General features: G+C 41.9%; 1 protein-coding gene across 3 annotated transcripts; it reads right to left on the bottom strand.

The window, feature by feature from the left end:
- Positions 1-5: 5 nt before the first annotated feature.
- On the bottom strand, positions 6-11,670 carry LOC121398099. 3 transcript variants are annotated; one of them, XM_041576657.1, is made up of 13 exons: positions 9,985-11,669; positions 8,746-8,785; positions 7,169-7,206; positions 6,788-6,835; positions 6,577-6,606; positions 6,308-6,341; positions 5,725-5,759; positions 4,623-4,655; positions 3,978-4,022; positions 2,853-2,883; positions 1,974-2,017; positions 1,334-1,441; positions 6-1,111 (listed from the first exon to the last, which is right to left on the bottom strand). In XM_041576657.1, the coding sequence occupies exons 1-13, from the start codon at positions 10,097-10,099 to the stop codon at positions 1,077-1,079; spliced, it is 636 nt and encodes a 211-aa protein (XP_041432591.1). In that variant the 5' UTR covers positions 10,100-11,669; the 3' UTR covers positions 6-1,076. The 3 variants fall into 3 exon arrangements, with proteins under 3 accessions (XP_041432591.1, XP_041432590.1, XP_041432592.1); XM_041576656.1 differs by having other exon boundaries at positions 6,577-6,609; positions 9,985-11,668; XM_041576658.1 differs by lacking the exons at positions 6-1,111; positions 1,334-1,441 and having other exon boundaries at positions 1,514-2,017; positions 6,577-6,609; positions 9,985-11,670.
- Positions 11,671-12,418: the final 748 nt, after the last annotated feature.

The following is a 12,418-nucleotide window of genomic DNA, read 5'->3' as shown; positions in this document are numbered from 1 at the left end:
GCCCTCTTAGCTCATAACAAGGTTACAGATATATAGAAACATTGGGGTGTCACCCTGCTATAGTTCCAGGGGTACCCAGGGTACAAATAAACACTCACCCCAAATCTCCCCCTAACTGCCCTTCAAGCTGGGCCCCATTAGCTTCCCTGCATACCTTAGCAACTAGGCAGTGATGTGAATGAGAGAATGGAATATGAATAAGCTACTGATAAGGAATAAGAAGTAATAATAACGATACAATTGTTGCCTCGCAGAGCAATAGTTTTTTGGTTGCTGGGGTCAGTGACCCCTATGTGATGGCTGGAAAGAGGCAGAAGAAGGTGAATAATTCTAAAATGATAAAAAAGAAGACACATTGAAAAGTTGCTAAGAATTGGTTAACTTAGTGAAAATGTAAATAGAAACAATACTAAGTTGAATGTTCCTATACTATAATATTTAAGCCAGTAATTAAGTAATACAATAGAATTCAGTAATAGAAGGTCACCCAGAATTCAAGGTAAAGTTGATCTGCCTGGAAATTATTGGTACATTCACCTTAAAATATGCCAGGCACCCTTATTGGCATCAGCCAAATAAAACGATTCTCAGTGAGATTCATGCACATACATGTTACATATATACAGCGGCAGATGATCATATAGCGGTTATAGCCAGGGAGGGAAGGGTCCATGTATTTGGATGTTCCAAGTCCCTTGACGATCACGACCAGTCAAGTACTTTTTTGGATTATGATGTAGAATATATCTAGAACTTTTCCACCAAACCTAAAGCTGTTTGAGATTGTCCATTTAGGCATGGGGTCTTTGGTGCCCTACTTGTGCCTAGAGTCCTGGATGGGTTTCAGATGGAGGCCACGCTAGGAAGACGCTCACTATAAGGTCCATGAGTCTATGGGCCACATGGAAACCTCCTGAGACCTTTGGGAACAGTCCAACTCTGAGTAGGAAAGCTGGAAATGGGATTTCTTGTTGGTATAACATTTATTATAAGGAAAAAGCTGGTCTATGTTGTTATTGTCCTAATGCCCCTGATGCCCAACCTTCCTGTTCTCCAGCCAGAGATTGGGGCTTCTGTTACATGTTCACATAGTCTGGGTTCAGCTCTGAGTCTGGAAGAGAGATGTAACAACATATAGTGTTATTGGCACAGTTACTACACACACAGTTACTACACACATACAGTGATATATCTGGAGCTGCCATACTGCAGGGTATCTCAGTAGAACCACATGTCTATAGAAATGCACAGAATTAGGGGCAGTTATCTAGCCCTGCACTGCTACAATGGGCTGTAACTGACCCCCAGCATGGGCTGAGGGAATTATTATTACTTGCGGGGGAGCCCTGCTGCGTCACATTCTCGTAGGAATTGCTCAGGCTTTCTGGGATGGACAAGGATTTGCCGCTCTTCTTCAAGGCATTTCTCTTTACGTCCAGATCTGGAATCAGAAGGAGTGAGGGTTAGTGATACAGACGTTGCCCAATATTTTTTGGAGGGGAGGGAAGTGACGCTGATTGCTAATAATAGGCCAATATAGATTTGTGGGGCAAAAAATCAGCAATTAGAGAAGAAGTTTTATGAATTGTGGCATCATTACTGGAAAACGTATTATCTCACCCCATTGCACCTTAATAAATGGACCCACAGAAGCTCAAAATCCCCATGAAAGTTCATAGAATGAGAAGCTAGTGGTTACTGAGAGTATTTTGTTTACTGAGTCCAGCACAGGGGGGCGCTGTGGAGCCAAGAACAAGTCTTATGTGAGAGTGAGATATATATATATATATAGCTATGGTCACATACACACCCTGCATAGGATCCTTCCCATATTATATAAACTCATGCTCATGCCAATGTAGGGCTGCCCAACCCTTATATCATGTAATGGGCCAATACGCTACTATACAACACCCTTGTGGTCTGAATGTCATGCCATACTCATCCATATAAATCCACATATATAAACTTACTGGTGAGTGTCTCTGTGGTGGTCTCATCCCCAGCAATGAGTTCCCTGTGACATGAGAGGCCTCCAGTTAATATTCAAATCATTCTCAATATTGGACCAATCACTCGAGCTGCAGATTTCCTGAAAACTCAATCATTTTGCCTGAAATTGGCTCCAATGGTGTATTTGCCAATAACAAGATCAGGGGTCCCCAACCTTTTTTACTCGTGAGCCACATTTAAATGTAATAAAGAGTTGGGGAGCAACACAAGCATTAAAAAGTCCATGGGGATGTCAAATAAGGGTTGTTATTGGATGTTTGGTAGCCCCTATATGGACTGGTAGCCTACAGGATGCTTTGTTTGGCAGTACATCTGGTTTTTATACAACCAAAACTTGCCTCCAAGCCTGGAATTCAAAAACAAGCAGCTGCTTTGAGGCCACTGGGAGCAACATCCAAGGGGTTGGAGAGCAACATGTTGCTCGCGAGCTACTGGTTGGGGACCACTGAACAAGATGGTAACCAAATGTGGCCAATCAGAAGTTTACTTACAATTAGATTTAGTAATGAAACAAAGCAATGGTACATTGGTACTAACAGTATGACGTGAATTTAATCTTCCCAGGGATGGGCGAATTTGACCCATTTTGTTTGAATAAAAATTCGAAATGTCGCCGACACCCATTAAAGATTATGGGTGTCAAAAAAATGTTGTTGTGCGGCAAAATTGTTTTTGACGCGCGTCTTGTTTTTTGGACGCACGTCGCCATACAAGACTATGGGCATCATTTCTGCTGCGAAACAAGGCGACAAAAATTCGCCCATCCCTACTCTTCCCAAGTTCACATTCGATTCTCTTTTCCTTTGCCAATGTTCCCAGAATAATAAAAGGATACTTACAGGTACGTGTGATCTTTTAATGGGCGAAGATCTGCCGGAAGCAAAAGGAATGAGTGAGACCATTATATATAGGGATGCACCGAATCCACTTTTTTGGATTCGGCCGAACCCCCGAATCCTTTGCAAAAGATTCGGCCGAATACCGAACCGAATCCGAACCCTAATTTGCATATGCAAATTAGGGATGGGAAGGGGAAAACATTTTTTACTTCCTTGTTTTGTGACAAAAAGTCACGTGATTTCCCTCCCCGCCCCTAATTTACATATGCAAATTAGGATTCATATTCGGTTCGGCCGGGCAGAAGGATTCGGCCGAATCCGAATCCTGCTGAAAAAGGCCGAATCCTGGCCGAATCCCGAACCGAATCCTGGATTCGGTTCATCCCTAATTATATATCTCTCATAAAAGAATACCCAGAATCCTTTCTGCTTTGGAAAGTTGCTTAAAGGGATTCTCGTGTAAGTTCTTATATCTAATTTACAGTGTTTATGCTGCAATTAATTCACTCTACCATGTAAAATGCCATTCCTAACCCAACAAGTAAATTTATTTAGTTGTAATATTGGTGCATCTCAGGTCATTTTGCCTGGTCATGTGATTTCAGAAAGAGCCAGCACTTTAGGATGAAACTGCTTTCTGGCAGGCTATTGTTCTTTTACTCAATGTGACTGAAGGAGTTGCAGTGGGACATGGATTTTACTATTGAGTGTTGTTCTTAGATCTACCAGGTTGTTAGGCTACTGGGGGGGAAAGGGAGGGGGTGATATCTTTACAACTTGCAGTACAGCAGTAAAGAGTGACTGAGGTTTATCAGAGCACAAGTCACATAACTGGGGGCACCTGGGAAACTGACAACATGTCTAGCCCCATGTCAGATTTCAAAATTAAATATAAAAAAATCTGTTTGCTCTTTTGAAAAACAGATTTCAGTGCAGAATTCTGCTGGAGCAGCACTATTAACTGAGGCATTTTGGGAAAAAAATATGTTTTCCCATGACAGTTTCCCTTTAATTTTTGTGAGAGTGAGGAGTTTGAGAAAAGACAACGTATCTGTGACTTTTATAGAGAAAAAGCCGCCATGTCTTTAATGATAAGGAGGTGGTACTGGTACCGGGTGTACTCACTTTTAGATGGACTGTTGTCAACATTTTCATAACTGGGCTCAGGTTCTAAACAAAGATGGAGAATAATAATCATTATACCCGCAAGTAATTGTGCCGCCTGCTTATTGTCTGACCATAGTCCCTCTAAACCCCACTCCAGGCGACTCCCAGGTTGTGAAGGGGACATTATGCTCAGTGTCAGGCAGTGGCTGGGAAAGCCGGACATTAGATTGTTGGGAAGTATTTGGGATATGGAGGAAGAATAATTCTGCAGATGTTAAATGTGTTGGGAAAGAACATTTGTAACAAGAAGATGCAAAAACCTTCAAGGTAAAGATCTCATAAATAACTGGGCTTCTAAAAAAAAAAAGGGCCGCGCGCGCCCTAGGAGAATCAAGATGGTGCCGAAGAGCCACGCGGCGGGCGTACCCGCTGGTGGAGCGGCGGCCGACCCCGCCGCGTAGGTAATTTTATTACATAGGGTTAGTGTTAGGGTTGGCTTAGCATTATTAGGGTTAAGGTTAGGATCAGGGTTATAAGGATTATAAGGGTTAGGCACTATTCTCCCCATGGACCAATAATATGTCTGTTATTTTCGTCAGAACACAGTAGGGCACATTCACTTACCCTAATGCAGTGAGGAAAGTCGGGCCCTAGTACACTTACCTACGTTTACGTAGCTGCTGTGACTGTTGGTTTCTGGAAAACAAGAAAAAAGAGGGATATAAATAAAAGAGCAAGAAACCTTGTGGTTGCACCATCTCCCATCATCCCTCAGGCATCCATCTGTTAGCTGAGAATGCTGGGAGCAGCACACTGGGAACTGGAATACACAAGGTACAAGCAAAGTTCACTCTGGAGAGCCAAATTAAATCCAGTGTACTTTATTCAAACACTCAAACACAACATGTTTCGGACAGACATGTCCTTCATCAGGTGAGTGTTTGAATAAAGTACACTGGATTTAATTTGGCTCTCCAGAGTGAACTTTGCTTGTACCTTGGATATTGTGTGGCCTGGACGGTGCCACTGACTCTGTTCGATAGAGCCCTGATGTCTTTGGAGTGAGGGACCACCCGACCAATAATAGTAGAACTGGAATACACATGTAACGATCACTCACCCTGGTGATCTAGTGGGTCGGTGGGGACGCCCGTCGCATGGCTCTCCCTCCTCCAATGCCGGTAATCACTAGAGCGCATGCGGCGCGTACTTCCAGGTTTTACCCATCACGAGCGTCACCGGCGTCATGACGTCATCTCATTTTGGTGCGAACTTTTGAATATTTAAAGGGGCTTTGAATCCAAAATCATTGCCCGTTGTTTGGTTCTACTTAGTAGTTTCCTGGGTGCGTTTATTATATTATCTGATTCCTGTTTTGACTCCTGCCTGTCTGACTATTCCGAACTCTGTAATCCTGACCTGTGCCTGACCATTCTGAAAGATCTTCCGGTTTTGACCCTTGCCTGTCCCGACCCGGCCTGTTTGACTACGCTCTGTCTATTCCAAGAACGGTGCTTTCCATCCAAAACCTTACTAACGATTGTGCCCTTTTGCTCGTCAAGAACCTTCACTTGGCTCCTTTCTTAATAAGACCTGGCGGCATCCGATTAGCCGAGGTAAAAGGCGGCTGTTAAAGGCAGAAGCAAGAGCCGAGACCAAGGAGCCTAGCATTGGTTCTGGATTTTGGGTGCCGTTCGTGACAACACAAGATGGATATATTGGGTATTTAATGGATCCCTTTGTACCAGAAAATTAGAATGTTTACCGGTTGTGGATTTCCTTGGAGATGGAGAATTTTGTCTGCAGGGAAAAATGGGAGGAGACACAAGATTGAGACAAGGAAATGTGCATTTGATCATTGTGTATTTATTTGCAATCAGCATGTCCTTCTGGAACCTTCAAGATGATCTTAATGTCATATGTAGTAATAATGAATAATGAGCTGGTGAATGGTCACAGTTGGTGACAGCGGTGGGATCAGGTTGTCCTGCACAGTGTCGGACCGGCCCACCGCGATACCAGGAAAACTCCCGGTGGGCCCAAGTGCCATTGGCCCCTCATGCTCCTAAACGTTTGGCCTATTTCATGGCCATTCCCTATTCTATGAGAACAAAGAGGCTAAAGTAGATGGAATAATTAAGTATTATAGTACGTAAAGAAAAGAGACGAGGAGAATAGAGGTTGACTGAGTAGAGGAAGAATAATAGTACTGAGGGTGGGCCGCTGGTCTAAGGTTTTTGGGTGGGCCCCTGGTGTCCCAGTCCGACACTGGTTCTGCAGATACAGTAGCTAATAAAGTGCAGCAATGTTACTGAGCATGAATCTGGGGTGTGGAGAGCACAACTTACTTGGGTTGGGGAGGCTCTTTCCTTGGAGCAGGGACTGGGGAGAGAAATGTGTCACATTAGAACAGAATGTTTGATGGGGATCTCTATTTCTATCAATGTACCAAGACTACAGAAATATATTCAATATACTGTCCCTCCCTGTTTATGCAGATTAAGTAGTTTCCAAGCAATTCAACCTTCAGAATCTGCTAAGCCCATGTAACCATCCCTCCTTTAGTAGGTAATTTAATGTCATTCGGGACAGAGAAAAACGACTCCAGAATACTTGCCTTCAAAGTCTTCTTCATAGTCATCTGCATCTGCTAGAGAATTTTTAACATTGTTTTAGTGTCACGTGTTAGAGAGCTGCCTCTCATTGGCTTCTCATTACCAGGGTGGGAGAGGGGCTTTATTTGACCCAATAGGAAGCAATAAAAAGTGGTATTATATAGGGGCAAGTAGGGGTAGATTTCTTTGATGGCACAAGAGCTAGGTTCTTACTTTCTGCAATCTGATGGACAGTGAAGCTGGCAGAGGATGACAAAGGACCTAGAAAAGAAATCCTAAGGATTATTATCATTATAATTAGTTTAATTAGCATTGCAGATGCTGTAGGGTCCAACCTCACTATTGATATATTATATAGGATTAACCTGTGTGTTCTACAGGTGCAGATTCTCTCACTTCATATAACTACTGTACTTCCCCCTTAAACTTTTCATTGCCCCAACATCCAGTCCCTGAGGTCCATATAATAATAGACAGGTCCATAGCAAAGGGGTGTCCTTGGAATCATCTCCCCTATATTATAAATCCTTGTTGACTTTCTAATTGATAATGGCACCAATATACCCTGGTGGCAGCAGTTTAAGTGGTACTTACCCATTTGGTATCGCAAGAGGGACCCTGGATCTGGACTCCTGTGAAGACAAACAACATGATACAGAAAGTTTTGTGATTTATCCCTCACAGAAAAACCTCAACTGAGGTTTTGTGGGATGGGAATCTGAATACTACAATACAAAATTCATTGCCTGAGACACAACTTGAGCTTGACTCACACAAATGTTAACACAAAAAACATTTCTAGTAATAAAATGAATGTTCAACACAGTTTTGCAATATAACAGATACATTCAGCTAGTAAAATGTTATTTTGTACAATTACCATATATTTGTGTTCACAGAATAAGAATTCTCTTGTGCTACCCAAAATAACTAGTAACTACAAAATAACTTTTGTGACTATAGAATTTTATTTGTGGTTTACAAAAGACATTTTCTTACTCCAAAATATTTTATACACTTGGGGGCCGATTCATCAAGGGTCGAATATCGAGGGTTAATTTACCCTCGATATTAGACTAGGAACTAAAATCCTTCAACTTCGAATATCGAAGTCGAAGGATTTAGCGCAAATGCTACGATCGAACGATCGAAGGATTATTCCTTCGATCGAACGATTAAATCCTTCGAATCGAACGATTCGAAGGCTTTAAATCCAACGATCGAAGGAATATCCTTCGATCAAAAAATCTCAGGCAAGCCTATGGGGACCTTCCCCATAGGCTAAAATTGACTTCGGTAGCTTTTAGCTGCCGAAGTAGGGGGTCGAAGTTTTTTTTAAAGAGGCAGTACTTCGACTATCGAATGGTCGAATAGTCGAACGATTTTTAGTTCGAATCCTTCAATTCGAAGTCGTAGTCGTAGTCGAAGGTCGAAGTAGCCCATTCGATGGTCGAAGTAGCCCAAAAAACACTTCGAAATTCGAAGTTTTTTTACATCGAATCCTTCACTCGAGCTTGATGAATCGGCCCCTTAGTAACCATGATACCGAATGCATGCTGTGTCTGTATCTTTGTTAGTGGGAAATACAACGCACAGATTTGGGCTTTACAAACTGCATTTTGTGTTACACAATTGAGTGAATAACCATGGCAACCCATAAGGATCTAAATCAGAGATTGGCACCTTGTGCCGGGAGTTGGTCACAGACTGGGAAATAAGAATCTAAAGCTCAAATCAAAACAATGGCAGTCAGGCTAAATGGGTGGAGTTTGTTTTATGCAAAAATTTAAATAATATTGTCATTAAGGACAATAGGGGGAAAACAAGCTCAGTCTGGTCAAGACAATCTGATCATCCAATCAGCTTGGGGTGTAAGTGACCTTATGGCTAAATTACAGTACATAGATCAAACAGAGCAAGGCAGTTGTTTAAGCCCATTGTCCAACACCCAAAACACTAAGAAGGACACTGCTGGGCGTTTAAGTAGTTTGTTTCTGAAATAGCTGTTATTTGATGATCTGCAACACTTTTTAACATGGTTGCTAAGGTACTGCTTACCCTAGCAACCAGCTAGGGGCTGAAAGGACAAGTGAGCAAAAAGCAGACCCCTCTGAAGGGCAATACACCAGGGTTAGACATAAAGGTAAGAGAGACAGAGCAGTGTTGCTTACGGGGGCGCTGGCCGTCTCGGGGCAATTACGAGCTCCTTCCCTATGGAAGAAATGACAATATATCAGCTCAAATACGTATGTTGTAGCACCAATAAGTTCTCCTACTATTAAAGTCCATTACTACTTTTAATGCTTTGACAGTTTTATGGTCAGTAGTTCCTGAAGTCTCATTGTGCACCATTTAGCACTGGAACTGGATGAGTAGAGACAAACTGCTTGTTGGTTTGCCCTGACCAATCCATACAGTGGTCTAATAATAAATAAATAATAAATATTCACCCCCCCTCAATTTTGTTGCATTACAGCCTGGAATTAAAATAGATTTCTTTGGCATTTTAATTATATTGATGTTGGCCTTTGAGATTATTGGTTGATTGTAGATTTGGCTCTGGAAGGTGAACCTTAGCCCTAGTATCAGCTCTGTTGCAGACTCCTGCTTTCTTTTCTTCCATAAAACCCAGAGTGTTTCGGTTTTTCATGGATGTTTCTCCCTTTTCAGTAGGTGATCCCTTCAGCTCATTATCAATGGCGTCTTGGCTGTTTCTCTGTTTAATTTAAAGTCACTAAGTTTAAGTGGGTGACCTTCTGTGGGTTAAGCCATGGCTGTACCATATTCTTTCCACATTTTGTAATGGTGGATTTAACGTTGATCAGGGTATTCTCAAAGTTTGGTACAATTTTTTTGTAACCCAAATGTGATTGCAGCTTCTCCAGGACTTGTTTTGATATCTCAGTAACCTTGGTGATGCCATGTGTTTAGATATACCCTCTGACAAAATCCCAGGTAAATCCATTATAATTCCAGGTTATAAAGGAACAAAATCTAGAAAGTCCAAGGGAGCGACTACTTATACAAGGCACAGTATATAAGTCTTCATATCTATACATTTGTAGAGGCTGATAACTGATTGTTTTTGTAATGATTTCATAGAAAGAATGTTTACAATAGGCTCTCAGTCTCTTAGCCAGTCAGCCATTTATTTGGGTATTATGGGTTTATAAAAATGGATCTGGAAGACTTTTTCCAGTGGATACACCAATCAGTTACAGGCCCAGAGATGTACAGGCAATTTAGCCTTTTAGAGGTTTCTGTTCCATAGAAACGATTTGCCTTTAGCAGATTTAGTCATCTCTACTAACTAAATCTATGACCCTAATAGGGAAGATTCTGGGAGTTCAGTAGCGGCAGGGAAGACATGGATTAAAAATCCCCAAAAATTTAGAAAGACATCTACTCACTTTGCCGACAGATTGCACAACCCAACAGAAATGCCACGATGGAAATAGCAAGTCCTCCAAGAATCCACTGAATGTCTGTAGAATGGGACAGGTCTTCTTCTAGAGCCAAGTGCATCCCTGTTCCCTCTAGAGCTTTGCTTTCTTCTCTCTCTGCCTTGTGCTCTTTGTAACCTCTGCTTTTATCAGCTCCACTTTGTCCTTGACCCTCTCTTTACTACTCCTTAGCCTTTTTTTCTACCTTAACCTTATGCTCCTCACATCTCCTTATCCTCTTATCTCTAGGGTTTTTTTTATGTCTCCTACTCCTCTACCCTTCTGTTCTGTACTTTATGTAAAACTTTTCCTTCCTGATTACACCTCGGTTCCTTTACCTCTCCCTTCTCTCTATCTCTAGCCTCTGTTACCTACACTCTTATGGTGCCTCTCACCTTCTTCTCCTTATCTTTAGCTTCTCTCTCTATCTCTTACGTCTCTGTTATATTTCTCTGGCTTCTTGTTCTCTTTGGCCTTCTCTTATTGGTTCTCTTTTGTACCCGCACCTCTCTTTTCTCTCATATTTCTAACTGTTTTATCCTTGGGTGTTTGTCCTCATCCCCTTGCACTTCTGCTGTCTATTTTTAGTATCTATTTTAGCTACTTCTTGTCCTTCTTGCCTTACTTCCCCTAATTCTCTTTCTTACTTTCTTGCTTTTCCTTCTTCTTTTCCCCTCTTCATTCCTGCTCTTCTGTCTTCCTCCCCTTCTTCTCTCTATTTGCCTATTTGTCTCTCTTCCTTGATTAAGAATCTCTCCCTCCCTCTTCTCCTGTCCCTTGGCCGCTATGCAAGTCTCTTTTCCTTCCCCTTTTACATTCGCTCTACCTTTTATTTCACTTTCCTGACAGTTTAGTCATTCTCTAGAATCCTGCTGCTTAGAAACCTTTTTTCTCTCCCAGCTCAGTATCTTGACTCCTTCTTTATTAAGTTTATTCTCCTTCACCCTTGTACCTTTGTATCTCTACCTTGTGCTCTTGTCTCTGCTTCTCAGCATGTCTCCTCTGTGTCTCTGTGTGTGTCTGTCTTTTTGCACTGCTGTAACATCGCTGACATACAACCCCTCCCAGATGAGCAGTGGTTTCCTGGGCCCAAGTCAGCTGAATATTTGGACCAGAGACGTCCCCTCCCACGGCCTCACTCTCAGGCCCTGGTTACCTGTCAGAGTTAAACCACTGAGCAGAGGAAGTGTGAGTTCCTGTATCTCTGCGCTTTATTTACTTCCTGCCCCTTCTGGTCACTGGGTTTCTCTGAAGTAGGAACGTTCCTGCTCAACCCAATATCTTTTTGGTACGAAATAAATTCAACTTTCCAATATAACTTACATTTATTCAAAATATCCAGTGTTGTTTGTACAGGTAATTGCAGTCACAATCAGTATTTTATCCCTGTTTATCCCTTTCTGCACAGAGAAACCAACTTTCCTCCAGACTCCCATACCCACAATGCCTTGCACACTTCTCTATGTCCTGTTGTTGAAGCAGCCCGGAGTGCAGCGTTTTCTCATGCAAACATTTTGTCATTATTATTAAATACTGGCGACAGAATGTATTACTTGGTGAGAAAAGGTAAATGAGCTGAGGATTTTTTTCTGAATGTCAGTAAATCTGCCACTAGGTCCCACAGTCGGTTCCCCTGTGATATGCAGAATTAGGGGGACGTATTTAGGAGCTGTTAATATAAAAAGAAATGGTAAGGCAGCAAGCGGGAGAGAGAGAGAACACAATGTGTGAGATCCAGCCGTGACCTATATAGACTTATACACAGCGCAACCCACACTCACACTTTCACATGCATTTGCTGAAAGGAATCAGAAAAATCAGTTTAAAAGAACATCAAAACAATGAACCAGTGGAAAGTAAAAGGATTCTCATTGCTCTGGATGAGCCATAAAACAATTCGCCAGCGGCACCGCTTTCAGGCACTTTGACAATTTACTAACGGGCGCAGTTGTAACTTTGCTAGCGAAAGAGACAGACGCTAGTGGTCATTCGCACTCTATCGCAAGACGAATTTTTGCTCTGGTGATTGGAAGTTACTTTGCAAATTTACTAAGATGCGGATTTTACTGGAAGTTACCTCTTTCGCCAGCTCAGCCTTCTCTTACTTACATCATATTTTTTAGTGGAAAAAGTGATAGCCTGTAAAAGTCCTTAAATTTTTTTTAGGGAACCGGGTTCCCCCAAACATATGGCACCTAAACTATACAGTGGGCTCATGTGTAGGGCAATATAACAACTCTATTGTCTTTATTAAGGTTCCCTGGACTTGTGTAATGTAATGTATTTGCTGCAACATATACGTCCATTCAACTTTATCATTTCCCACTGTATTCAAATTAGCCTGAGCGAAGACATATTTGTCATCATTACTGTCTATGTGTTAAAACCTATGTGTTAAGTT

This window comes from Xenopus laevis, chromosome 9_10L, assembly GCF_017654675.1.
Source record: "Xenopus laevis strain J_2021 chromosome 9_10L, Xenopus_laevis_v10.1, whole genome shotgun sequence".
Classification (NCBI taxonomy): Eukaryota; Metazoa; Chordata; class Amphibia; order Anura; family Pipidae; genus Xenopus; species Xenopus laevis.
The sequence above is the reverse complement of the archived record's forward strand: the minus strand, read 5'-3'. Positions and strand labels throughout refer to the sequence as shown.